General features: G+C 40.3%; 1 protein-coding gene across 1 annotated transcript in view; it reads left to right on the plus strand.

The window, feature by feature from the left end:
- MCTP1 (multiple C2 and transmembrane domain containing 1) overlaps nt 1-27,428 on the plus strand; it is a 365,001-nt gene that overhangs the window by 251,505 nt on the left and 86,068 nt on the right. Inside the window, exon 16 of the mRNA XM_025199103.1 lies at nt 27,209-27,328. Coding sequence (XP_025054888.1) covers nt 27,209-27,328 — 120 coding nt within the window. The remainder of the gene's footprint in view (nt 1-27,208; nt 27,329-27,428) is intronic.

The raw sequence follows: 27,428 nt of genomic DNA on the forward strand, positions 1-27,428 counted from the left end.
TTAATGTTCATCAGAAGAGTTTTCTTTGTAATTTCTGGTCCTTTTTATGTTCAATTTGTGTTTAATACCATCAATTCTCTTACCACTTCTCTCAATTACCCTAATTTGTAATTAGCAGGTTGAAAAATTATCATTACTACCCTCACCTGTTTTTGTTTTGAACTAAATCTGGGGAACTTGCTTTACTTTATTTTGGTTGTTAATGAGGAATGAGATTAGAATATAATTGTGCTGCTGAAAAGAAGAAGAAAAAAAATCCTACTTGTTAAAGTACTCCAGGGCTGCCATCAGTGTTCCAGAGAGAAAGTTTATACAAAAATAACAATAATGATTCATGAGTAAGAGGGTATTATGCAGTAATTTAACAGCTAATTATTTTGCTTCTCATTCTTAAACAAAATTATTATTCTTTATATTAAAAATCATGTTAAATATAAATTTGCTTCTACCTTCAACAACTGCCTGTAGTAATATTATACAAATAATTATGTTAAATAAAGTGTCGCGTAATTGGGGCATATTAGGAATAATTGATTATACCTAGTCAATTTTAGAGTAAGTTATTTACACAAATAAAACTCAGGTAGTTTTGTGTAGAATAACACATACTAACATGTCTAGGATGAAATAAGTGATGTGATTATTGGATGAGGTTTTGGCACTGCCCTTATTTTAACTGCACAACATAAAGAATATATTTACATATGATTAAAGTCTTTTTAAAAGAATTTGAAATTTCTTTTGCTTTGGTCCATTTTACACCAGTTGCTGTTTTACTTACTCATTATTGTATTCTGTTTTCTTTACTGCATTTCTTTTATGGCTTTCTTAACCTTTTCTGATAGTACTTTATAACTTTCTATAGTGTTTAGTCCCACTGAGGTAGCTGCATGTCTTGAATTTTTCAAATAAAAAGTGAATAAGTTAAGGTTTCATATCAGATTATAATACACCTTGCTTTATAGTTACCCATCTGAGGCAATAAATATGAGGATATTTTATATGCATTTCAGATGACTGCTTTAAAAATATGTTAGCTCTTTGTGACTGTATCCCAAATGGAGGGGTGTTTTTCCCCTTTAAAATTCTGACCATTGTTGCGACCATAATGTTCCACTAATTAGGAAGCATTAATATGGACTAGCCATCTGTTTTAACTACCACATTTTAAGACACGCACTCCTGCAGGAATGTTCAACACCCAGCCCAGGGGCTGAATTTGGCCTGTGGAGTTGGTATTTGGCCTACCGGTCTCCTCAAAGGTCTGGAAATTTGGCAGCAAGTGAGCTGTGGTTACATCATTTGCTACTCATGTGCCACCAAATTTCTAGACCTCTGCGGAGATTCATGGCCCTATATACTTGTCTGGGCACACAGAGCTGCAGGGGTGAAGGGCCCAATCAGGGCATTGCAGATCTCAAACCTGTACACCAGCCCTGACTCCACAGGAGTCATCTAGCCTATACGGCTGAAAGGTTGAGCACCATTGCAGCAGTGACTTCCCCCTGTTAATACTAATGTTAAAGTTGCAGTGATGAGACTCTTCAAGGAGGAAAGTCTAGTTTACAACTTAAAGCATACATGAATATTTAAATCCCATAACACTTTTATAGGCTTGGTGTCTTTAAGGAGGTGCTCAGTCTTCAGGAGCTTGAAACTCAGCTGCAGGTTGTCAGCAGTTAGCAATCTGCCTAGATGGAAGACTGGCATGCAGAAACTGATAACCCAGTAACAAGACTGGAGCTACTAAGAGGGTCAAGAGCTTCAGGAGCAGGGTGCAGAGAGAAGAGTATGCTGCTGGAGAATCACACCGCCAGGGTTACCTTCTTAGGGGCTGAAGGAAGACATCAAGGTTTGGGTTTTGTTTTTTTGCTGGCAGTCTTGGTTGCTTACTTGTTTCTTTCTTTTGCTATGTCTATCATGGGGACAAGCTGGTCCTACTAAGTGTGAAACGGATTGGAAACTGTAAGTCCGCTATATCAGGAAGAGGGGTGAATGGAGAATGAAGATGCTATAGATTTTTACAGATCCATGGACTCTGAAACTCTGCGGAAATTCTTAGCTTTGTGTCATTGCCTGAAGACTTAAAGACTTCTACACCTGCAGGTTAAAGCCTGTCATAGTCAACACAGTAAATTTAGAACAGGCTTAAACTTAGTAAGGGCCCAGAAATAGGTCCACCAGCAGTGGGTGTCTACTCTGGATGAGGCCACCCATATGATTGAAAATTGTTTGGAGATAGATTTGGAGTATAAGTAATCCCTAAGGACCCAGTGGAACCCAAGCTTTGGGAGGCTGAAACAGCAGAAGAGGCCAGCTTCAACTATGAGGGCACCTTTGTCTGGAACCCTACTTTAACCTGCTCCTATATCACAGTCCAGTGGACTGACTTTGAAAGGGCCACTTCGGGGGAAGAGGGAAGTTTGGAGCAGGTTAGCAGTTTGACAATGAAATGAGATGGTTATTGGGTTTGTTATACATGTGATGAGAAGGGCCACCAACAGTATCTCTGGATGGAGCCTGGGCATGCCTAAGCCTCTGTGTCAGGAGCACTAAGGGTGGCCTAGATCTGAAAGGCTACGTGGTGCCTGTTAAAATAGGGGCTGTCATGGGGCTGGTGGACTCAGGGTCTGGACAGAATTGGTTTGTGAATCCTGACTTCCAGATAGTGAAACATGTCTGTGTAGTGTGTCAATGAGGATTTTCAGTCATATGCTACAGTCCGAATGAGCTGAACTATTTGAGACCAGATGTTAGGATTGTTGCCACTGTAGCTAGTCACCTGACCTACTCAGAGATGATCAAGCAAGATTAGGGCTCAATGGCCCTGTTTTGGTTGGCCTGGAAGACTGAGATTAATTTGGTCAATCCCAATCCAGCCAAACTGCAGCTGGAGGAAATACTTCCATTTTCAAAACCCTGAGTTGTTTGAACCCCATCCTGGATTTTGTCAGGAACAGCAGAGGGTCAGGTCAGAGGCACTTTTTGGCCATGGGGATCATAGGGAAGCAGCTGCCTGTTTACTCATGTTCAGATAGACTCTGCCACCCATTATCTGGAAACAGTGGCCATCCATTTGGCCTCAGCCCAATCGGTTGCCTTGGATTTATTAAAAATGCACTCTTGAGTAGGGATTCCCCAGGAGATGTTGACCAACCAGGGCACAGTATTTACTTCATGATCCATTCAGTAAGGACCTTCCTCAGTTTATCATCCCCAAATGGATGGATTGGTTGAAAGATTCAACCACATGTTGAAGGGGATATTTAAGAAAGTTTGTAATGGGGGTCCCAGAAATTGAAACAAACTGCTACCATATCCGCTGTTCATTATCTGGGAGGTCTGACAGTCATTTACAGGCTTTTCCACCTACTGAGTTATTGCATGGCGAGCAACCTGGAGGAGTATTGTTCCTATGGCAGGAATCTCTGGTGATACAGGGTACTAAGGTCCAGAATGTAGTGTAACACATCCTCAAATTGCTGGGGATGTTAGACTTAGTGGGAGCCCTTGTGAAGAAAAATCTTAAAACAGTACTGTGGGCCCAAGAGCAGCAATATAATAAAAAATGTCTGGCTAAGAGTTTACCAACATGATGACCAGGTATTGCTACTCCTCTCTTCCCTGGAGAGTAAGTTGTTAGCCAAATAGCAGGGTCTGTTCAAGGTCCTACATTGGCTTGGACCCATAAGGTTCATCTTGTGGGAAAGTGGCGAGGTTCCCAGATCTATTGTGTTAATCTGTTCAAGCCCTGGAGGCCTCAAGAATCATGTCTGTTTCTACCTGTCCATTTGGGGCTGGTGTGGGTCTTCCAGGGGGCCCCTCTAGACTCCAGTCTGGCCTTGGTCTTTACCTGGAGTTAAGTTTAACTCTAGCCCAACAAACTGAGGCAAAAGCTCTTCTGAGGAATTTAAGGATTTTTTTTATGAATACTCCTGGGAGATCTACTATAATGAAGCACTGGATTATCTTTAAGGCAGGGTTGTCTGTGCAAATGGGATATTCATAAATATTGGTACAACCAAGTGACACGGTATGTTGGAAGATTCAAAATATGCTTGAATTGGGGGTGACCTGTAGAATCTACTAGTGAGTGGATTAGCCTAATTTTGCTGGTGCAAAAACCAAACCAAACTGTCCATTTTGGTACTGATTTCTGAAAAGTAAACATGATTTCAAGTTTTGATACCTACCCAATGCCCAGGATAGATGAGATACTCAACGGCAGGGGTAGGTAACACCCAACATGTGTGCCAGAGCATGGTGCATGAAGGCATTTTGCTTAGCACATGCACCTTGGGGTGGACAATGGGGAAAAGGCCAGGGCTGTACTGCCACAACAAGGATCGGGCCCCTCATGGCTCCCCTGCTGTCCACTTCTGGCATGCTAACATCTTACAAGATGAGGTTGCAGTTGTTTCTGATGCTCTGCCCAAAAACATTGCTCTAAAGACTAGGAAAGAACAAATATATTATCATTCTGGATTTAACCAAAAGGATATTGGTAAATCCCATTGGTTTCAAGAGGTTATGGCATTTGCAACACCAGGGATTCTATCAGTTTCAAGGCCTGGCTGTTGGACTCCGTAAGGCACCTGCTACCTTCAAACAGTTTATGGATAGAATATTCTAATGCACCAGACTTATACAGCCACATACTTGGACAATATTGTAATATTCATCAGTACCTCAGATGAACACATCCAGCAAGTGAAAGCTGTGTTACATTCACTTGGAGCTTTCAGCCTGATGGCCAACCCACCTAAATGTTGGCTTGGGTGCCAAGAAACTAAATACCTAAACTATGCCTTAGGAAATAGGAGGAGTAAACCCTTAGTAGAAAATGTAAAGGCAGTGATGCAGTGTCAAATACCCATGACAAAATGATAGATAAAAGTCATTCCTAGGACTGGCAGAATATTATAGATGCTCCACTCCACAGTTTTCATATATTACAGCGCCTTTGATGGTTTTATTTTGGGGAGAGGTACCTAGAAAGGTGCGGTGGTCAGCAGAGCATGCAGAGACTTTGGGGATAAAAAAGTGGCTCCTCTACGCTGCCCTGGTGCTGTGCAGCCTATATCTAAGTTGAAAACTTCTTCCCTAGGAGCAAAAATATGCAGTCATTGAGAAGAAATGCCTTGCAATTAAGTGGGTGGTTGAAACTGTCAGGTAATAAGGGTCCCCTTCAACCTTGTAACCCACCATGGTGACCCTGCCCCACTAACATGGCTTCATGGCGTGAGGGACGCCAGCTCTAGGATGACTCATTGGTATATGGCCCTGCAACCATAAGTCTCTTCTGGTTGCGAAAGAGCTGGAGTGGCATATGTAAATGCAGAGTTCCTCTCTTGGAGGGACAGGGCTTAAACATAGAAGAGTGCACCCCAGACTCCAGTTTTGAGAGGGGAGGATGAGTAAAGAGGTGCTCAGTCTTCAGGGGCTTGAACCCATGTTAAAGCAGGGGCTGTGACTGAAGCCTGCGCTGATCAGCGGGTTTGCTCAGAGAGCTCACAGCAGGTGTTGAGCTCTGACAGAAACTGTGCTGACATGCCAGTAAGCTCAGAAAGCTCTCTGCACACATGGCACACAGCCAAAGTGGATGTGACCGTATCCCGCTGGCCCTAATCCTGGATCCACCCGTGTTACCAGCTGTTTCTTTTGCTGGAGTTCCTGTGTGACGATTGAAAAGTACCTGCATCAAGCCTGTGATCAGAGGAAAAAGATAGTGAATTATATTTAATTAACACTGATATTCATCAATGCTAACACTGCTGCTGTATGCATTCAGTCCCCCAGAAATAATTGGAGGGGAAATGTAAATTAATTATCGAATAAATAAAAGTCTTTTAAGTCGTTGAAAGTTCCTGTTCAAGGAGCTTCTTCCAACCAAAAAAAAAATTAAGTTCAAGTTTCTGAAGTGAGAGTGATATCTTCCTCTTCTTGAACAAAGAATCCAGCATGGTAAAACTCGTAAGATAGGTGGTCACATTTGTAGTATTATATAATTATTTTTCTGAGTTCTTTGCTTCAATCATAGATGCTAGAGAATGAAAAAGGCCTCTTAGGTCATCCAATTATGCATATATATAATGCTTTTTTACAATCTATCTTATGGCTAAAATATCTGCTACTTCCCCAGCTAACAGTGCATGAAACTTTCATACAAACAAACATTCTGCTCTTTCCAAAATGTTCATGGAAGTATAGCTACATTTGACAAACATTTCTTAATTTTGGAACGTGCTGAGATGCTGTGGTAACGGGCAAAGTGGAAAAACATGAATATAATGGGGCAATAGAATCCATGTTTGCAGTTGTTCGCTTGCTTCATCAGAAACCTAGGATATTGAATTTTGCCGTGACACATTGTCACTCTTTTCAGTATTATGGAAAAAATCAAATACCTTCACATTCATCAGATTATCATACTATACCACTGGGAGGGCCGATTAGAAGGAAGGTGGCTCGCTAGCAAAGTACCACGTAGCTTAATTGTGAGAGGTTTTTTTCTCGCCTTTTTCTTCTTCCCTAGTTTTGTATTGCATTTCACTTTGTTCTCCTCAAGATTATGAATCCGATAAATCTGGATACATTTTTGTCACAAGAGGATAGATCAAAGTACTTTGTTCCTAAATCAATCTACTTGATTATTGCTGATATATATAAGCACCTGTTGCTTATTCCAGGTAAAATATATCATAAGGCATGATTTATTTTTGCATGCTAACTTTAACATATAGGTGAATCTAAATCCTTTGCAAATAGTGTAAAAACTATTCTTTAAGTTGCAAATGTTTATATATATACATTTGTAGCTTTAAAAACAGTTTTCACACTACTTGCAAAAGATTTAGTTCCACCTATTTATATAATATTATATAATATAAAGATCAGCAATCTTTTAGACAGTCAAGTAACATATAGCTAATTCTGGAATACCTATCTGATCCCCTGTACATAAATAACTCAAAAGCATACAGCTTGGTTCATATTACTTCACTGTAGAACATATGCTGCAGTAGGGCTAAAATAAGAGAATGCTTTGTGTAAAATCTTGAGAATATTCCCAAATATCCTGAAAACATTGTCAGCTATCTCATTGGAAAGCAATGAGATGGTGCTTTAAGACATTAGACTAGCACATGCATTGTTTTGCATATCCATTGCACTGTGGTAGAAGACTGTACAGCCAAATTTTCAATGAGATTGTTTGCTTGTAGCCTGATAAAATTTTTACAGTACAGAGAAGAAGGTGAAACACTGATCGTGTTTTATCACTAAACCTGGAATTTCATCTGTGTTTACATATTTCTCTGTGGTGTTTTCTTGCAATGTTTATACTATGTTCCCAAAGTAACTACACATTGGTTAGCTGGGAATGAAGCCATCAAAACAAAAAAACATGGCTCTTTTTATAAGATGTTTATTCATTGAGAAACCATCCACCACTAGAAAAAACATGTAAATCTATTTAGAAGCATCTAAAGATGAAAGACTCCTTTAATAAAGCATTATGAATCTCAAAAAATATATATAAACCTTTCTTTAAAATTGAAGGAGGAGATTATAGAAAGATGTCTCATAAACTCGCTCTAAAAATATTTTCAAATGAAAGCCCTAGGCTTTTTTAACTCTGATATTTTCCCACTGTTCCCAACTGATTTTTGGGCAGGCTTTTAACTGCCTGCCAGTTCTTCGTTCTGTTCATTTATTCTTTAACAAAATCCCTCTGCATGCCAGTGAGGCAGTAAAGAAAAAACAGATTAATCTAACATTATAAAATATAGTTGGCTCTACTGAAGACACGGCTGTCTGGAGCCATGCAAGGATGTAACATGCATAATGGCATGAGTTAAGCAAAAAGAGTAAGCATAAGAATCAGACCTTTATGGTCAAAATACAGACTCCAAAGAAAATTTGCAGGTAACACCAGGGAGTTAACTGTTCAGGTGTGTGATCTTGCCACATAACACATATGTTCTAGTCTATCCTCATGCTAAACTACACATGATGCTAAGGATCTGAGTCTCAGATTCTCCCCGATGGTGCTACCAGGTTATTCTGCATATTCAGCTCTAAGTGGTTCAAAAACAGCATGGGCAGCCAAGTGATGCTTATAGGGGATGCTGCAGACAATGTAATGTCTCAACCATAATTTTTCTCTCTGTGCTGATGTTATAAATATCATTATGAGTTAAAAGAGAGGGTATCCACAACCTGTGTAATGCTTTCTCCATTCCAAGATGCCACATTAGCTCCTGTGGGTTACTAAGAGCCTTCCTGGAGGATGGGTAAGCACAAAAGTCCTCTTTGCTCTCCAATCCAAAGGTATTCTGTGTGCCCTTCCTTATCCCTTGGGGATAGAGCTCAGCTCCTGATTTTCCAGTGCCTTGTGCAATCACTTTGTACACCTGTATAAAGCGGAGGTAAAACTGCTTCCTTATCAGAATGGTAACATTTTTCACTGTTTTTTGCATTTGACAAAATGGCTACAGAGCATCAGGGCTAGACTCTTTTTCTTTGCCTTACACTTGACTGAGGCTTCACAAAACAGCTGATGAAGTGAACTTAAGCTCATGGAAGCTCTTGCGCTGTCACTCTCATGCTCATGCTCTTTGTCTCTCTGTCTGTCTCTATATATATAGTGAAGAGAACACACATTCGCCCTTGGGGATGGGGAGGAGGGAAATCTTAGACTGTGTTCCACCATTTTTAAAACAGTCTGTGTGCGCCAAACTTCTGTTCTGTTACAGGTATAGATCAGTTTCTCATCACTTATACTGGTAAAAGTGTAATGTGTAATAATATCTGTACCTGGCCTAAGACAACTTAATAAATACAGCAAAGTAGATTGAGGACCATATTCTCCTTCCAGTTACTCCATCATATGCAATGTGTGCACCTGCTCTGAGTTCACACCAATTGGGTTCTCCAGTGCCTTGCTTTGTTTGTAATTCTTTATACTTGTTTGGGGTGTAACCAAAATGGATGCAAGATATTTTCTGCTTTGGTGGCATTTTAAAGCTGCTTTTCAAAGATGGAAATGACTATATGAGGTGGAAAGCAGGGGCAATTCAGTCCCACACAGATGTAACCAAGTATAACGTTGAGCTCAGAGTATGTGTGTAAAAGGTGCATAGTAGAGAGAGGGAAATATATCTATTCTTGTATATTACTTGTATTCTAGATATTCAATAAAGACCATTCATTGCTTCATGTAATGAAGGGTCCTGAAGGGTGTCTTACAGCTTGGATGAGTTCCATCTTAGTGATACTTCTAAGAAGAAGATTCGTGAACTCAGCAGGGTAGGTTTTTTAGGGTGAAGTGATGTGTTATACTTAGACCGTATTAAATCTGTGGAATGTTAAGTGGTGTTAAGGTTAGAATATGCTATGAGCAGTGGCACATTTAGAGTTAATGCCATGTCTTGCCTGCACAGCTCTGACTCACCCCTAGAAGACTGGTGAGCAGGGACATAGCTAGGAGCCAGAGCACCTGGGCTCTGTTCCTGTGCTGGGAGGGGCAGAAGGGCTAGGAGTATTGCAGCCTGAGATGCTGGAGGACTGCAGATTGCTCACTTTGTCTTCATTGAGTAGACTGAAGTTACCCTAACACAAGCTAGGTAGCACAGCCAGGAATTAACCCTCACCTAAAGTGGTATAACTTTGAGTTGCTCAGAGGGCACTAAGCATGAGTTAATGAGCCTTAACATGCAGATGCTCATGTTTTAAGTATGCTTAGTATGGTCAAAGTGTAATGTGTAATTTCACCACTAGTTATTTCTCATTGCAAGTAACAAAATCCAAGCTTGTAATGCCTCCTGGAACTGAAAACGTGAGGTGAAGCTGAGATTTGTTGGGCTTGAGAGTCTTAGAAAGGGCTCTTCCTTTGCTGACCAGAAGCTACCGAAGGAAAACTTGATGCTCCAGGGCTAATATTTTCTATGCTTTGTGTCCAACTGGGGCTGAATATTTTGAGGAAGTTTCATCTGAAACAGTTAAGTCACTTCTGAAAAGGAGCTTAAGAAAAGACAGATTGGTGTACCCTTGTTAATTCTTACAATGCTTTGATGAGAAATTCTGTAAGCTTTGGAGCAGGGACTTCAGCTTTGGAGAGCAAGTTCATTCTGGTGTCAAGGATGTGCCTTTTGCTCTCTGCATGAAAATTAATACAAATTGATCAAGTTTCTAGACTGTGGAAGAGACTAAAAAGAGTTTGGCAGCTAATTTTTTAAAAGATCCTGTGGGCATTGATCAGCAGTTCTACCATACAAAGGAAGTCTGAACTCTTGGTGTTTCTACTTTTGGTGTTCAGGTAGCAGAGAAGGGAGGAAGCCCATGATCTGAATGCAGGATTTGGAAGGGAAGAGTGAGTAAAGGGTGCTTGGGGACAGGGAGCTGGAGTTCTGACAATAAAATATGAGTCTGAAGTGGGGAAAGAGCAGCATGATTTGAGGGAAAGAAAAGAAGTGTTGAGGTGGGTCCTGGCAGGAATTGAGGACAAGAGATCTGGAGGAGGGCCAGCATTAAGGGGAAAGGACAAACAGGGTACTACCCATGGAGTGAGGGAAGGACTGGAACCAGGGAGAGGTGGGACAGGCAGAAGCTGAAGAAATAGCACCAGGAGAATTACAGTGCCAGGAGTTGGAAAGGGTGGCATGGAAGTTAAAGGGGACAGAGAGGTTGGGGAAGCAGGAGCAGGAGGGTCTATAGTTATTAGAGCAGTGGGTCTTCTGGCACCCCTCTTGTTAGGCTCAAGGCACCCCTTGGAAAATGCAGAGAGCAAAAGGCACATCCTTGACACCAGAAACTCTTAGTTTTCATTTGTTTTTTGACTACAGAAAAATATAAGAGCAATTCTTCTGTTTCAGAGAGTTCAGAAAAACCCAAACAGGACAGAATGTTTTTTACATTGTGGATTCCTGTTCGAAAATATTGGATTTATATTGTGAATCATGTCCAGGTGTTGTGAAGCACCTCGCAGCACCCTTAAAAGGATCTCATAGCACCTCAGGTTACCATAGCACCCATACAGTTGAGAATCACTGTACTAAAGCATACTTTCCTATAGAACCTAGAATTTGTAATCCATGAATCTAGCAAATAGCTGAGAATCCCATTGGCAAGGCACAAACTATCTCTTCCTTTACTGACTGGGTTGTATTGAAAATAAATGCCTTCTGTAGCTGTTAGTAATTCTGTTTGCTCAAATGATAAAGCACTGTGATGTGGCCTGAACCCTGATGATAAACCATTGGTTTATTTTTTGGAAGGTTGTCAGGCACTTAGCAGTTGGGAAATGCTAGAGTAAAGGCTGCTTGTACAGCTGCAGTTTGGCTCTTGTGAATTGAAATTATGATATCTTTAATTTTGTGATCATATAATATGTGTTGATGATTTTCCACAAGACAGCCCACTTCTATGCTCAATTGTTCCCAGTTCATTGTTTCTGCTGCTGATACCTTGATGGTGGCACAAACGTGGTCATAGACTGCAACTGTCCTGGTCACTATTCTTTTGGCACACTGCAAATGAAAATGGGAGTAGGGAGATGAAAATTTGAAAAAAATGCTATAATTCAACTAAACCTGAGTGATATCAATTGGATAAAGAAAAGGTACTTCCCTGGTCCTAAGTCTTTCGCCCTTGTGAATATCAAAGGTTTGTTTCACCTGGTCAAAATGTTATTATTTTTCAAAGTGTTTACAGAAACCTTTTACAAGGGTTAGGCACTCTGAATGCAATTGTCTCTATTTTCTCTCTCGCAACATCTTAACCTAGTGGTCACCGACCAGTCGACAGCAATCGACTGGTCAATCGTGGAGTCTCTGACAGTTGATCTCAGTATGGGGGTTTTGAGCGCACACACAGCCCCCCCAGACTGAGATACAGAGCTGCAGCTGCTCTGGGAGCAGTGCGATGCCACATGCGTCCTGCCGCTGGGCTGAGTTGCATCCCCTGCCACGGGACCTGGGCTGGGCTGGGTAAGTGAGACAGTTTCCCTCCATGCCCTGCCTACCGCACCCCCTGCTGCTGGGGGAGTGGGGCCCCAGCTAGGCTGGGAGGTGGGAAGATCGGAGCCTGGGCAGCTTATCCAGGCACACGGGGGGCTCCTGCTGCTGCACGCACCCCGATGGAGGCCTGGGAGGCAAGTGCCCCCCCAATCTGTGCGTGGGGTGGAGGCGGCTGCCACTGTGCATTGGGCTCCCAGGGCAGCTGCAGTGGGGCTCAGGGCACAAAGCCCGTTGTGCATTGGTAGCCACCTCCGACCCACACATAGGTCGGCCTCCACTCGGGTGTGCGCAGCAGCGGGAACCTCCCTGCACTCCTGAATGAGCCAATAGGGGCTCCAATCTTCCTACCGCCTAGGCCAGCCAGGATCCCACTCACCCCTGCCCCTGCCTCTGCCCCACTCCCTCCCTCACCATGGGGATGGTGAGATCACTTTTTTAATTAAAGTGCAACCCAAGATCTACCGCACGCCATCCCCCCTGCCCCAACCCTTTCCCCCACACAGACTGACCTCAGGGGTGGGGGCGGGATCCTAAGTTGCATAATTAAAACAAGTGAGCTGGTACTTAAAGAGGTTGGAGACCACTGCCTTAACCAGATGTCCTGATTTTGTTGGAAAAACCTTGCCGTTGAATTCACTATGAAAATGTAAATTAAAACACAAAGCTCCAAGTTTAAGTTTTTCTTGCTCAACCTTCTGAAACGCCCAACTGCCTGAAGTCCCTGCCAGATGTACAGGTGAAGGTGTGATGGGATCTCATGTGCAATCCACACAGTCATGCTTCCTGCTATGCCACACATGCACTGCAGGAGGTGTAACTGTGGGACTGAGCATTGCACCTTATTGCCGGTGCAGGAGGAGCCCAGGATCACGATACCAGGCTCCCCCTGCACTGGCAAATAACAAGCTGTCATAGCTGGGAGCCCAAACTGGGGGATGGGACTCCCACCCATGGAAGCACATGGTGCACCCCCGTGGTTGGGAGCCCCATCAGCCTCATGCTCCAAATTTTGGGAGTGCGTGGTTCAATTAATAGCATGATAAGAACCAGACACAAAGTCATTACACACATTTTGTGAAAGAACTTTGTGGGTTATTACTTGTTTTGTAATGCCACTAATTGCTTTAACACGTGGCTGGGTTACAACTTAAAGATGTGATTAACTGTAAGATGTGACAGAGACCTGAGAGAACACTTTGAGCAATAAATGCCCTCAAAGAAAGACACTCCTCTCCTCATATGTAAATTGGGTTCTGTCCCTGCTTATTGTTGGAAAAGGTGGTGCTTTTATTGTTTTTCAATAAAATGCAGTACACGGTCAACCGTCAGCAGGAGACACAGTGTTGTAGGCAACAGTAAAATACTGTATATTCCCACTCTTGTACTACCCACTACTGTATAGACAGCAGTAAAATACTGTCTTCTAATGCCCACTTTTCTAAATTTTGCTTTAATCTGAGCAGATACAAAATGGAGTGTTCTTTATCGAATTAGTAAATGTTGCTGATAGCATTGCCAGCTCAGTAAATGGCTTTATTAGAGTTAGAAAAGCCTTTCTATGACAAAGTATAGCTAAACATGTCAGGAAGGCAAAGCATGCAAATAAATTAAGTGTCATGTTGCTGAAACAATGAACTATTGAGAGGTGAGCTAGGTGCTGTAAGTGTCTCATACTTGGATCACAAAACCACACCTGTCTCCTTGTGCTAGTATGGCACAGAGAAAGCTGAGTGTAAAGAAGGAGCCTGTTTAGATTGCAGTACTTGATGCCTGGAAAAATGACTAAAAACTGTGGGAAATCTGCCAGGGCACACCTGTCTCTTCTATGCTTGATTTGTTTTAGTTCATGTAAAAACACATATAATAAGTTTTATTATGGAGGAACAATTGAAAAGGCAAGATGTTGTTTTAAAATCTTGTGCCTCTTGTTTTAGAGGCACAAGATTTTTCTGTGGTATCTTAGAAGAGCTTTAACAAAAACAGTGGGAAGTTGATTCCAGATTTATTTCACTCTTCCCACTGTGATTATCAGTTTTCATTTTTTGTCGTCTTGTTGTAATATACCAAGGAAAACGAGTCCAACACAACAAGTCAGGCACACTAACCAGCATTTACCAGTAAACTACTGTAGATGTTTTTCAAAGAGTTTTTCTGCTGTCTCCGTGCATGAATGATGAAAGATTTTATTTCCCTGTCCTGTAGGTAGGACTACAGGTATGCTGGCAATAGTGAACATTTAAAAAACAGGAATGAAAAGACATTTGTTTCCATGCCAAAAATGACAGAGTTGGAGAGTATGGCTATAATACAAATATGTAATTTTCATGGCGTGTTGCTATTTCTTAGCAGAAATTTGTCCCCAGCACAATCCTACCCAGGTTCTCCAGTATTCATAGCAATTTTAGTCTGTGTAATCCATTCCTGGATATTTTTCACCTTTGGACAAAATCAGCTCCTTCATTTTAATTTATGATAAGTAGCCCCTTGTATTTTTTATTATTATTCTGGTGAGTATTTTTGGCATCTAGAAGGACATTCTGTTCGAAAAGTTGATCTTTTCCTCATATGCTGCTTTCCCAGAAATACAAAGCAAACACCAAATAATATTTGCACCCATGTTGTAGCCACTGCATCAACTTTTTCACAGGAGATGAAGGGTGACAGCTGCCAAATAAATGTCACTGGAAAAGTTCCCATGTTCATCTTTCCTGTACCGGACCTCCGTCGCTTGCCCATCTTCATCAGTTTGGAATGTGATGAGGTCTCTATTCCCAAGCAGTGCCATTATAATCCTAAAATGCTAGGCTTGGGTTTAACTCAGCTGAGAGGAGAGCAAAGGGGGTAACATTTTGAAGCCTACAATCCTGGGCCCAGCTCAGGGATTCTTCTAATGCAGGGCTGTCCAACTGGTATTGCCCATGAGAGGCCAGCATGAAGCCTGTGCGCTCCCACCCACCTGCCATTTCCCCCCATTTCTCCAGCTGCTTTAGTGGCCAGGATCTCTTGGGGCAGGGCAACTCACTGCCCACACAGCAGCAACAGTGAGGCAGCTCATGCTGCTTATGTTGGAGGTGGGGGGGAGTTGTGTTGGCCATGGGGCAGGAGTCCCACAGAGCCCAGACAGCCTGCAGCCTGGGGCCTGTGACTGGTGCAGCATATGGCCCCCAGCTGCTCAGAAGATGGACAGCCCTGCTCCAATGTATAATAGCAAGAGTAGTTCCAGATCACTGGAACTCTTGAGACATTTTCTCTCTATGCTTGACCCATTTTCTCCCTCTGTGGTAGGGTAAAAATAAAATAGGCTACCCTAGTTGAGGATTCTCTCAATGGATAAGGTAATTTTAACACCCCCCACCTTTTTTTTTGCTGCTGGATCTGTGCAAAAGGGAAGGTAGAGTCTAAGGCTGGCAGAAGGAAGTTTAGGGACCTGGAGGTAACTGGTACTGTCACTCTAACAACGTAATTGCTATTATAAATTATTGTTATTGCTCACAACAAGTCAGAGGAAAAAGAAATAAAAACAAACAGTTCTTTTCTCATCCCTTCATCCCTTATTTTTTTTGGCATTAAATGTGTCAAGGTAAAAAAAAAAAAATTGAAAAAACCATCCAGGACACCTGAAATTCCCTGAACCCTAAATTAGCTCACCTAATCTTCAGCTATAATTGATTTTCATTTATTTCCTTAGAGAAAGCATGGGCTCCATGTTTTCATCATTTATGTTAATAGCAGAGGTCATTGCTTTGTTTATAGTGCCAGTTTTTCAACTTCTACCTGGGACTATCTGAACATGCTTAGCTTCTTTGGGATCTATGTATTTTTTTTTTCCTAAAGAAATCCCAGCTTAGAGAGAAGGAATTTAGAGTTATGTCTTGTTGACTTTGTTTAAAGAAAGCATTGCAGAAGTCTATTATAGCTATCTTACAAGTGAACTAAAAATACCGTCCTGTCTCACTGGCCTTGGCCCAGGGCCTTTCTTTTTACTACAGAATTTAGGCTGTTTGAATAGTTGGAGCCTGACTTGCTTTGCTGTCTAAACCAGTATTCTCTGTTGATTTCCTGTTCATGCATTTCATGGCCTTATTCTGTACAAGAGGATTTAGAGAGTTGATAAATAAAGAAGAGAAATATATATACCTAGTATACAAACATATAGAGCTCTCAAGTATCCAAATGGATTTAAACATATAAATCAAGAAAGGATACTTTTTCCTCGTAGGCATCATGTAACAAAAGTACAATAGTATAGAAAAGAGAAATCTTTCTTAAATCAACACAGGATTAAAATTAGAATTGCAAAAAGAAACATGCCAACATGGCATAGGGATTCTAAACATAACTCTCAAAGTTTATCCAGAACTGAGGAAAAAAGACTTGAGATCAGTGAAGGAGAAAATTAGAAAATTACAAGAGAGACTGGGAGATGAAGTTACAAAGGGTAGCAATATAGCACATTTTTTAAATGTACTCTATTGTAAATACATTTTAAGGAATAATAATATATTTCAGCTATCTCACATCAGTTGAATGACTGACTTGTTATCTGTGCCTCAATCTGAAAGGCAGGACAATGGAAAACCAACAAATGTTTGACATAATTTTATTTATTTACATTTTACAGTTACACCTAACTACTGCTCCAGGCATCCCAGAACAACAAAAGAAAACAAAACAAGTTGTCAGTCAGTAGCTTGATGAAAATCATCACAGAAAGCTCACTAAGACAGATTGATGATCTTGAAAATTGAAAATAAGTCAACATTATACCAAATGACTGCATACCAAGTGAGAGTTAATGGCAATCAGCATGTTACAAGACTATACCTAATATGGGAAGTAAAAAAAAGAGAAAAAAATGACTGAAGCAATTTAAACACATCCACATATAGTAATCTAGTAAAGAGAAACTATCAGACATTTTAAAAGGAACAATAACCTTGCCTACTTAATCTTTTTAGAGGAGAAGTGCTTAAGGAAGCAGAAACATTGATGATTCAAAGCTTGGGGCTTGGATGAAGTGCCAGGTGGGGAAAAACAACTCTTTGCAGGAACTATGAAAGTTTTATTCAACTATTAAAGGACATCAAAACAGTCAGTTTCTGGGTGGGGTGAGTGAGCTACTTAGCACTCATTTTGGTGTGTATGGCAAGGTGACCTATAGACTCTTCAAGAAGCTGTTTGTTCAAGGGAGGTACAAATCTGATCCATGAAATCAGATATCAGGCCACGTTGAATAATTTTCTGTTAGAAGGGAACATTGCCAGTTTTTTCAAGGTGCACGGATGGTTTGGTCCAATGATTTGGTATCTTCCCGTACAAATAGACTAAAATAAACTACCAAGAAATGGTTAAACTACCCATATTCTCCCTAACCAAATCACTTTACTCCTAATTACCAATCCTTAAATGTTGATGTTAACCACTTCACTATTGATATGTACAGCCAACAAAGTGTATGTTTCCCTGGGCACAAAATACAGTCATGCAATTTACTTGTACACTGACTTGCCTTATGTATCTAGCTGCTCCATTCATTTGAGCAGGAAATTTTTATGCTAGAACTCTTCTAAGAGCCATAAAGCCAGTTAAATATTGGAACTTAAATATATATTCAGGTTAGCTACTTTACATGCAGATTATTTTCCCCAGAGAAAAAAATTCTGCCTCTATTCCCTTCATTTCTCAGTATTTGGATAGTCACTGTTTTTACAGTTCTTGAAATGCTGAGTAGCTTTACTTTTACACCAGTTCTGGTGAATGAACAACAGTGAATCTATAGTAGTGTGAAGTGTAGAGCAAAAGTTGATAGGGATAAAAAGCCAAACTGCAGAGGAAATGTGCTATCTACATTTATACAAGTGGGCCAGGCAGTGTGGGTAAGAAACTACAGTTCTGTTCTCCTTGTTTGTAGTACAGTGGACCTGAAAAGATACTCATTCTCAATAGCTCAAGGAACTAGCTAATATTGCTCCATTATGAGAACTTCCATTCTGTATGGTTGGAATAATGGCTTATAGAAGGGCAGTTCTGCATTCCTACAGCCTGCTTGCTGGGAAGCGGCTGGATTCATGGGCATTCAGGCCCCCAAAATATTCAGGATTGTGGAGGAAATGAAAGGGTGAATTTCACCCAACTGCAATATGTTAGAAGTTGTAGCAATAAAATTGTCACAAACATATGACACATTTTACACACAGGTTTTATACCAATATAGCAATGCCAGGGAGGTGGTGTGATGTTTTTCCCTGTCCTATGTGGGAAAAGCTATATTAGTGTAAATTGTCTTTATGCTAGTATAATTTTGCATCAGTAGGAAAGCATACACATTTGACCGTTTTCACTTTCAAAACTGGCCCATTTCAGTGTAGAGGAAGTACAGAGATAATCTGCTGTTATTATAAAGTAGTACATACCTATACATACAAAGGGAGAGGGATGGATAGTGTTGTGAAATAGAGGTAAGAGTTTGGAAAATGTCCAAAAGAATATAAAATGTGTTGAAACGGTAGCTTTTTAGTAAGGCACTTCCAAATGAAACAGCATGTTTAACTCTGTAATTGTGTTAAACAATTGGTAAGGAAGTTTGAGATAGGAAGAATTAGATTGCTCTCAAGCCTAAAAGGCATGAGCAATGAGGGAAGGCTTAAAAAGCTGTATTTGTATAGCCTAGAGCAAAATCAGACACTTAATAGAGATATAATTGAATTATATAATGATTTAAATCATATAGACAGTGATTACCCCTCTCATCAGCACTGCACTAAAAACAAAAAGTCAGCTTAAGAGGCCTACATAAAAGTAAAGCAAAAACAAATTGAGAACAGGCATTAAAAACACTTTTTCACTTAGAAGATAATTAATGTATAGAATGCTTTGCTAAGTAATGTTGCTGAGACAAAGACATGGGTCATTCAAGAAACAATTGGAGATTCTGTTGCGGAAATGGAGTACTAAAAAGGGACAAGCTTCAGTGAACCTAATAGCCTCATTCTCAGACATTTCTTTGATCTAGTTACTAATGTACCACTATAGGGAAGTTGTTACTTGATATTAGTATACTTCTCGTAGATGAAAAAATACTAGTTACTCTAAATTTTCTGTGTTTGTAAATTCTTTGTGTTTTGTTCTCTGAGAGCACAAAAATGCATTGAACTGCAGTTGAGAATGGCAGTAGGCTGCATATTGTGATAATTTCATCAGACCAAGTTCTGGCTTTTGTACTATGCAACTAGTACTAATACAGCTCAGAAATTCTTAAGTGAAAAAGAAAGGGACCCAAGAGTGTCTCAACATTTTGTAAATATGCCGTTTTTATTTCCACCTAACTTTTGCTATATGAAAGTCATTGGCATGAATTTTACATCAGTAATTCATGTGCTGTTAAAGGGATGCTTGTATTCACAGGCTCTGAGGTTCACTTTTTTGGAATTGTCAGTATACTCAAAGCAAAGTCACAGCACTTTCATCTTTGACTTCTATAAAATGATGTGGAATGTCAGTACAAGTTGTAAGTGGAGAAAGAAAAAAAATATACATTTAAATAAAAAAAACTTTCCAGCCCATAGCTAGAAGGTTTTGTGGGTGCTAACAACCCTGTCAAGGCACAGGTAGCCTACATTATGGTATGATTAGATGACGGCATCATCTTTGAGGTTGTTCAGGTGAAATAAGTCCATTTAACTACAGAGATATTTCAAGAGAGATTGAGGTGGGCTAAAACATATCAGATGAGTCTCATCTTGTCATACTTGCTTCTTTAATAGCTGGAATGAAACATGTGAAAACCAAGACTTGAACTACCCTACCTATTTAAGAAATGGGAACTTTTGATGTTGACTGTTTATCTGTATATACCATAGCCAAACTAGAAGTGCAACAGAATTTTAATGTCAAGTGGTTCACCAGAGCCAGGATTAAAATGACAACTAATTTTATTTTGTTATATCTAACTTCAGATTCAGCTTGACAAAACTAACTGTTGCTTGAACCTAAAGAAGATCTGACACATTTTTGTTGTTTATTTTTTCTTGGAAACATCTTGATTTCCTGGTTCTAGGTGGGAGGAAGGGGGGCAGGCTGCGGGGACCCTCCAAATTGCAGTGAGACGGACCATTCCAGTACACTGCCAGAATATCAGAGACTGGAAATGCAGCAAATCTCACAGCACAATTTATTCCTTTACATGTTAATACTAGTTAATAGTTGTGCTTATGGGTCATCAAAATATGGGCCCCAAGAAGACATTTTGAAATGGCAGAGGAGGTTAAGTCACTCACCCATTTGTCACCTAACTGTGACTCTGCCAGAGTGACACGATCAAGAATGGCACTTATTTCCCCTGACTCTACTACTGTAAATACCATGTCGTGTTCTCTGTTTGACTTTTGCATACTCTAGATCTGGATAGTTTAAGATTCAGATCTTTTGAAGTTCACCTATCCCTCATGCTCAGGTATCTGAAAAACTTTTAGGAAGACTGTATCATTCGCTTATGAGGCTCATTTTCTCCAGGCCTTTCTGAACAAATGCACTGTATTCTGTGACCAAAAAATACAATGTTAATATTTACACTGGCAATTTGTTTTGGAATCCAGTGGAGCTGAAGGAAGTGATTTTAGAAAACAGAAACTTTTTTTGGGATGAGATGGGATTCAAACACCAAAGGTAGCATTTTCATTCCTTTTTTAAAAATAGAACTGAGTAGGTGACAGAATATGTTGAATAGGTAAGTAGGTGATTTCAAGTTCAATTGAAATAATTCTTGTAGTGCTTTATGGTGCAGGGAGCATGTTGCTTCATTTAAAGCCTTGAATTCTATAGCATGTGATAGAAGACCCTCACAGTACATTTACATAGACTTTCTTTCATTCTTTGGATTCTTCTGGAAAAATATCCAAAAGAAAAAACCTGAAAAAACCAGAGTCTTGTGATTAAAGCACAGTATTTGGAATCATGCATATAGCTGCCTTTCTGATTGTGTTACACATTCCATAAATGAGCTGGAGAAGTTCCCCAGTGCTGCAACCTTTTACATGTGTGCAAAATACCATTTAAATGAATGAAATAATTAGTTTGAGCAAAAATTACATGTATTAGTGAAGGTTGCATGGCTGTGCTTCAAAGTTAGCGTTTAATGTAATTATGGTGGACAAACAGACTAACGAAGCTAACCCAGGACTGGAGAGAGCAAAGTGGACTTAGTCAGAGTTTACGTTTTGCAGGAAAGTCCAATTTAAGAAAAAAAAATTCTTTCTGGGATTGAACAGTAATTTTAAAAAAATCTTACAGAAGGAAAAGGTAGGTAGAAGTTTTCAAACAGATTTGATTAAACTGATCTGGGAGATGTGAGCTCCTGGTTCACTGGTTCAGTTATAGTTCTCAGGGTACAATGGTTCCTAGGGCTTCTAGACATCCAGAGCAAGTGAGTCACACACAGCTAGACTGGGATCTTTGGAGATTAGCATTTGGGGATCTCAGGCTATTAACTCCACAGTATGGAGGTTGAGAGCCCCTAGACTCTATGACAGGATATGAAGAAGCCTTAGGATCCCTGAAAAAGAACTCGAACTTTTAATCTAGAACTTCCATACATCTTCCCCCCTGGTGAAAAACCTGCAATCTCTAGAACACCTTTGGTCCTTGTCTCCAAGGCAGCCTGAATGGCAAGGCTGCTGTGTGAACCCTGGCTCCTCTATTTGGTGGGAGGTAACTTGGCAAGTTCCTGGCGTTCATTTGAGGTTTGATCCAAGACATTTCCAGGAACTATTTTCATTGTTGCCAACTCTCATCATTTTGGGGTGTTTTTCTTAAAGGCTATGCTTCAGGAATATGGAAAACTTAGCTCTTTCTTTTATCTATATTTATATGTATATATCTAGATAAAAGAAAGAGCTGCACTTTCCACATTCCCAAAGCGTAGACTTTAAAAACAACGTCAAAAATCATGAGAGTTGGCAATACTGTATTTTGGTTTTGAAACATCAAGCCTTTCCTGATGAAATCTTAGTTTATCAGAAAATCTTTACTTCCAACTATTGTTGTACCTGCCCTCTTGAGTTGTGGTGTTATTATAAGCTGTGATTGAAAATTTGGATCATAGCATCTAGTATGTTCAATGATAGTGGGGTCCTATCTTTTTTTCTCATGTTGTCTTTTCCTAGTGGAAAATGTCTAAAATATTTAAATATAATCCAAATAGGAGCAACAGCATAGAGGGGTTAGGCTTAGGTGACAAATGGGTTAAATGCTGTTAAAGCTTTGGGTACAAATGCGGGTTCTGTTAAAAATGAAATGAAATTGGGAATGGGGAAGATAAAAAGAAATCTGAAATAATTGTTCTGTAGAATATGGCCTTTCCACATAGACAGAAATCTTTCTCTTCACTTCTGCCTGAAGAGAGAGTCAAATAGAGAATCTCATCTCTTAATTAGAAAGAAAAATACTCATCAAACACATCTCATCACTGGAAAGCTAATGATCCACAGCTGCTAGTTTGAAAGGGCAGGCTTTTTTTTCCTGAACAGTAGGAAGTGTTAATCATTTTGGATGAGATTTCTTTTTAAAATATACTGTAGTTTGCAAAAGAATAGGATATTCAATATTCCAACTTAAATTATTTTTTGAAGTGTTGTACACCAGGGATAGTGTCATGTGTCTCTCTGAATGATCATTTAATGTATGTGTGTCTCACTGAGAGTAGCAACTGATATGATGTTGTAAATGGCCAGTTCGTGCCTGTGACTTTTAAAATCCTTGTCTCAAGAGGGAAAAGAGAAAAAAAATCCTTCCTTGTAGCATTCAGTGTAGGAATGGCAGCTATATTAAACTGTAACCTTTGGGACTCACATTCTTTCCTTTAAAGAAGTTGGTTGTTTCAGTAGTTGGGGGGGGGGGGGGGGGGGGCAGGGAAAATCCTTTCTTCTTTTTTTTTTTTAGCCTAAGTACACCCACTGTTTTTTTTATAAATATTTATTTATTTAATCTATTTCTATGCTGCCCTTCCCATACCATCATTCCAGATACAGTTTGTGTTCTATTGGATATTTTATAGGCATCGACAGTTCCCTGATTTTGATTTTTTCATCGTTCTTCCTTCCACTCCCTGGTCTTTTTTTTAATATATTAATGTTTATGAATTATTATATCATATTCCTTTCCCCTTTCTGGAATGCAGTGAAGCTAAAGCAAAAAAGCCCTCCAAACCCCTGCCCCAAGCAACCCCCTCCCCCTGCCCCCCCCCCCAAAAAAGCAGAGCTTTTTCTTGCTTAAATAGTTGTAAGATCCTTTGTGTCTGGCAGCTGACCAGTTTCCTTGCATTTTCTCCCCCTTCTGCACATAATTTTGGGGATTGCTGAGATATTCTGAAGGTACTGTCTACTACTGGAAATTTCTAGTTAGTGATATCTTTTATTTAACATGTATTTGTCTGCTGGGAAGAATAGAGAAGCAGTATGAGCTGCATTGCCAACACTATACAGATTTCACATAGATATACAGTTCATTTTCATTGCAAATATAGCATCCCTGCTTTCCTAGTGCCTGACTGAGACAGGTGCTTAAAAGAGAAATCAGTTGAAGTTCAGCCCAGGCTAGATGGAAATAATACTGGTTGGTCAGAGGAATTATCTAAAGGAGATGGCAGGTATAATATTGACTCTTTCTAGTCAAGGAGTATGTCTGTATTGTTAATGAGGTTTGCAGCCTGAGGCCACAGACACATGAATGGGATAACCTGTGGCAAGTCAAGCTTTCCCAATTTAAAAAAAAAGCAGGAAACACATGACAGAATCCCTGAAAGTGATGTAGCCTTGCTTCAGCAGTGGCAAATTTTATACCTGGACAAATTGAGGCAATTTTCTTATGCTTTCAAATGCCTGCCCTTCAAAGCACAGCTTGCTTGTTTCTCACACTTTCAAATGCACCACCTACTTGTTTGGGTGTAGCTGCCATGGTGACATTTGCTCCAGCATTTTGTTTTGAACCTGTCTTCTTTATTCCTGGGTTCAAAACCTCAGAGCCATTTTTTCTCCTTAGAATCAGAGGATATGTACAATCATTATATTTAAATCCACTTAACCATAGTTAGTTTGATCCAAATTCCTACCTGTGTATGCATTTGGGTGTTGGGATTTAAATTGCCCCCAAAATGGCAGGCCTGATCTCAATTAGTTCACTTGATATGTTACCTAATTTAGATTGGGAACGGGTTAATTTAGACTGTGAACAGGTTAACCCAGTCAATTGCACTTGCCGCAAACATAACTGGGCTATTTTTACCCTCTAACCTCCCAACTCTGGATGGATAGCTCCCTGTAGCAGGACACTAAGGTGCCTGCTACTCTCAGAGCAGACGCAGGAACCCAGGTGCCAGTTGCTGGGACAACTGGTTAAGGAGGGAATTGGCTGCACCTGCACCTGGTCAGCTGACCGGAAGGGGCAGGGCCTGGCTCCCACATAAATCCCAGGCCTGAGGCCAGGAGGGCAGTTTTCCCTGCTGGCAGCCAAGGGGGAAGGGAGCTCTGCCAGACAAGTGAAGGGGAGGGGCCTGACTGCTCGACCAGCTCCTTATGCTGTTAAGGGGCAGAGTATCCCCCAGTAGGGATTGAAGGATGTTTAGCCAAATGATGTTTTAGCCAGGTGGCTTGGATTTTTGTTATAGCCCAGGGGCTTGTGTTTTGTGTTTGCTGTTGTACTGGCGGTTTGGGTGAGGCTAATAGGGGATGGAGGAGGCCTCATAGGGGACCTGCAGCAGCGTGGGAACCCCAGCCCCATAGAGGGAGCAGCGAGAAGTCCCAGAGAGGGGGGCAGTGAGACAGAGCAAGACAGCGCTGTGGAAAGCCCAGGGAGGACAAGGGGAGGGCCAAATTGTAACGAGACCCAGATCAAACCACATCAGTATCATCCGCGAGGCTTGGGCTGTGGTGTAGGGGAGGAAAAGGAGCCGCAGATAGCATCCCCTGGCACCGGGGCAATAAATGGTCAGCTTCCTGCTAATTAACATCCATTAATTAATTAAGATCAAGGCATGGCAGGAGAGAAGGCAGGAGGTTGGCCCATCACAGGAGGGTGGGGTCACCGATAGGCGAACTCCAGAAGAGGCAGTCCTGTCACACTCCCCCATAGATCTGCCAGCCTCCCCCCCATGGATGTGTTAGCCCCTCTTCTAGTATTTCCTGCCTGCCTCAGCTCTCACCCCAAGCGACTTATACCAATTTCTCTGTGTGTCTCCCAGTAGCAGCAAATGCCTACACACAGCTCCCAGTCTATGCTCATGCAAGATAAAAGTAAGCCATGTGAATGTTGACCAGCCATGGTGAATAGCTGTACATGCCCAGAGGTTCTAGGATAATCAGTAGTGTTTTCTTTTATTGGCGTTTATCATTCCCCTCAGGTGTGGACTTCACCATAGCTCGCCACATCATTCTAACCTCCAAAGTCAGTTATTACAATCTGTTTGGGACTGCCCTTGAAAATCATCTTTCATCTGCATATTTCAGCTGATTCAGAATGTAGGACTCCTGTGCATTTGATGCTGTTCTGTATGCGGAATGGGCAGTTTAAATCCCCACACCCAAATGCCTGTACAGGTAGGAATTTGGATCAAACTAACTATGGTTAGGTGGATTTAAATATAATGATTGTACACTGGTCACCAGTTTGTTTCCAGGTGGATTTCAGGATGTTGTTTTTATTCTGTGAAGCCTTATGTGTTTTTGATTCTGACTTGTATGATTACTTCTTCCAGAATTAAAATTGAGGTGGAAGTGGGCAGACTGCATTCAGAGGCAGTCTTCAATGGCCAATCTATGAAGATGCTTTCCTTATCCGTTTGTTCATTTACTTTGAGACTGCCCTTCAAAGCCTGTCAATTCACTCGGGTCTTCTTGGGTGAAATAGAGTGTGGGGTTTTTTTTGAACTGTAGAGTCCTGTTTTAAGTGACTTATGTCAATCTTGTCAAATTACATTCCTGTAAATATCCCTCTCAAAATACACGTTAGTAAATCTCTAGAAGTCTTCTCTTTTACCTGTCTATAAATTCTATTAATCCTTGTATTTATGTTCAACGTTAATTCCAACAAATCTCCTTTTAAACAAAGCAAACTGAACAAGAAACATTTTGGTCAAATACAACATTAAATATCGGAAGTGCCAATAGCCTGTGTAAGCATCTTATCTCTCTCGACCCTGTTTGGTTTAAAAAAATCACGTTGATACCTGTATTCTAGGAAAACATACATACACAGAACATTCAGTGGTGTGAAGGGAGAAGGCAAATTAAGTCATATGATGCTGTGAATTATTTAAAATGTAGATTTCTAGTTAGTATTTGCACTAGTCTAGTATGATAGGTTTGTGTGTTTTGGTTCTGTTAAACACAAATCTTCAAGTCAGAAGATTATTAAAATCCTTTTTCAGTCCTTGTTCAAACCAATTTTTTGTCTTTAGATGATAAGGAGGGGTGAGATGAAACATTTATGTATTTTTTAATTTTCAGTCTTGTTTCGCGTTGGATTTATTATAGTTCTGGTATGTTGCACCTTTATGAAATTTACTAGGTACAGGAAAGATGGGGAAGCTTGAACCCATATTATATGTAAGCCATTAACAGTACTGCCATACTATCACAGTTTTATTTAAATTTTCTACACTTTTTAGTTATTTTTTCTCCTTTTCGTCATGACTTTAGTCCAATGCTTTAGTTCATGTTTCAGAAGTGTAACAGCTTTCAAATTTGCTGTTTTAATATTTGCATCATCTGTTTAAGTATATGATATTATTACACCAGTGAGAATAAAGTCCCTTGTTGTAAATAGCAGTTCACTCTTTCTCATTAAGAGAAATAACCCAAGCTTTTCCTGATTGTGTGGCAGTTTTATTTTTGTGCCATTTCTGCATTATTTTTCCCATCCTATCAATGACTTAACTGGAGAAGGACAATTAAAATTCCCTCTTGGGCAATTGAATATCAATTTTTCTTTCCCACAAATTAAGGTACAAAGCAGCTGTGTAATAGTTGGTTTACAGAGCTAAGTTTCACAGTCACTAAAGTGCTTAACCAAGTGTTCTTGTTGCCTATTTAGAGAGAGATTTTTTTTGTTTAAAATCTTTAAATGTACTGTTCTTGACTGTGCATGAAAGCTTATTTAGCATAATGCAGAATTGAATCATTTCTTTCTCTCTCGTCTTCTAGCTTTTTCTTTTTGTGGTTTGGAACTTTGAGATCTACGTGATACCACTGGCTTTGTTGTCGCTATTGGCTTGGAACTACTTCTTGATCATATCAGGGAAAGATAACAGGCAACATGATACAGTAAGTCTGTCCCTCTTCAAGCACATGCTTGTGCTTTTTTTTTTAATGCTAAGACAAGACTTTAAAACAGTTTGTTGCAGAAACTTAATTTCTTTATTAA

Source organism: Alligator sinensis, unplaced genomic scaffold (genome assembly GCF_000455745.1).
Source record: "Alligator sinensis unplaced genomic scaffold, ASM45574v1 scaffold223_1, whole genome shotgun sequence".
Taxonomy (NCBI): domain Eukaryota; kingdom Metazoa; phylum Chordata; order Crocodylia; family Alligatoridae; genus Alligator; species Alligator sinensis.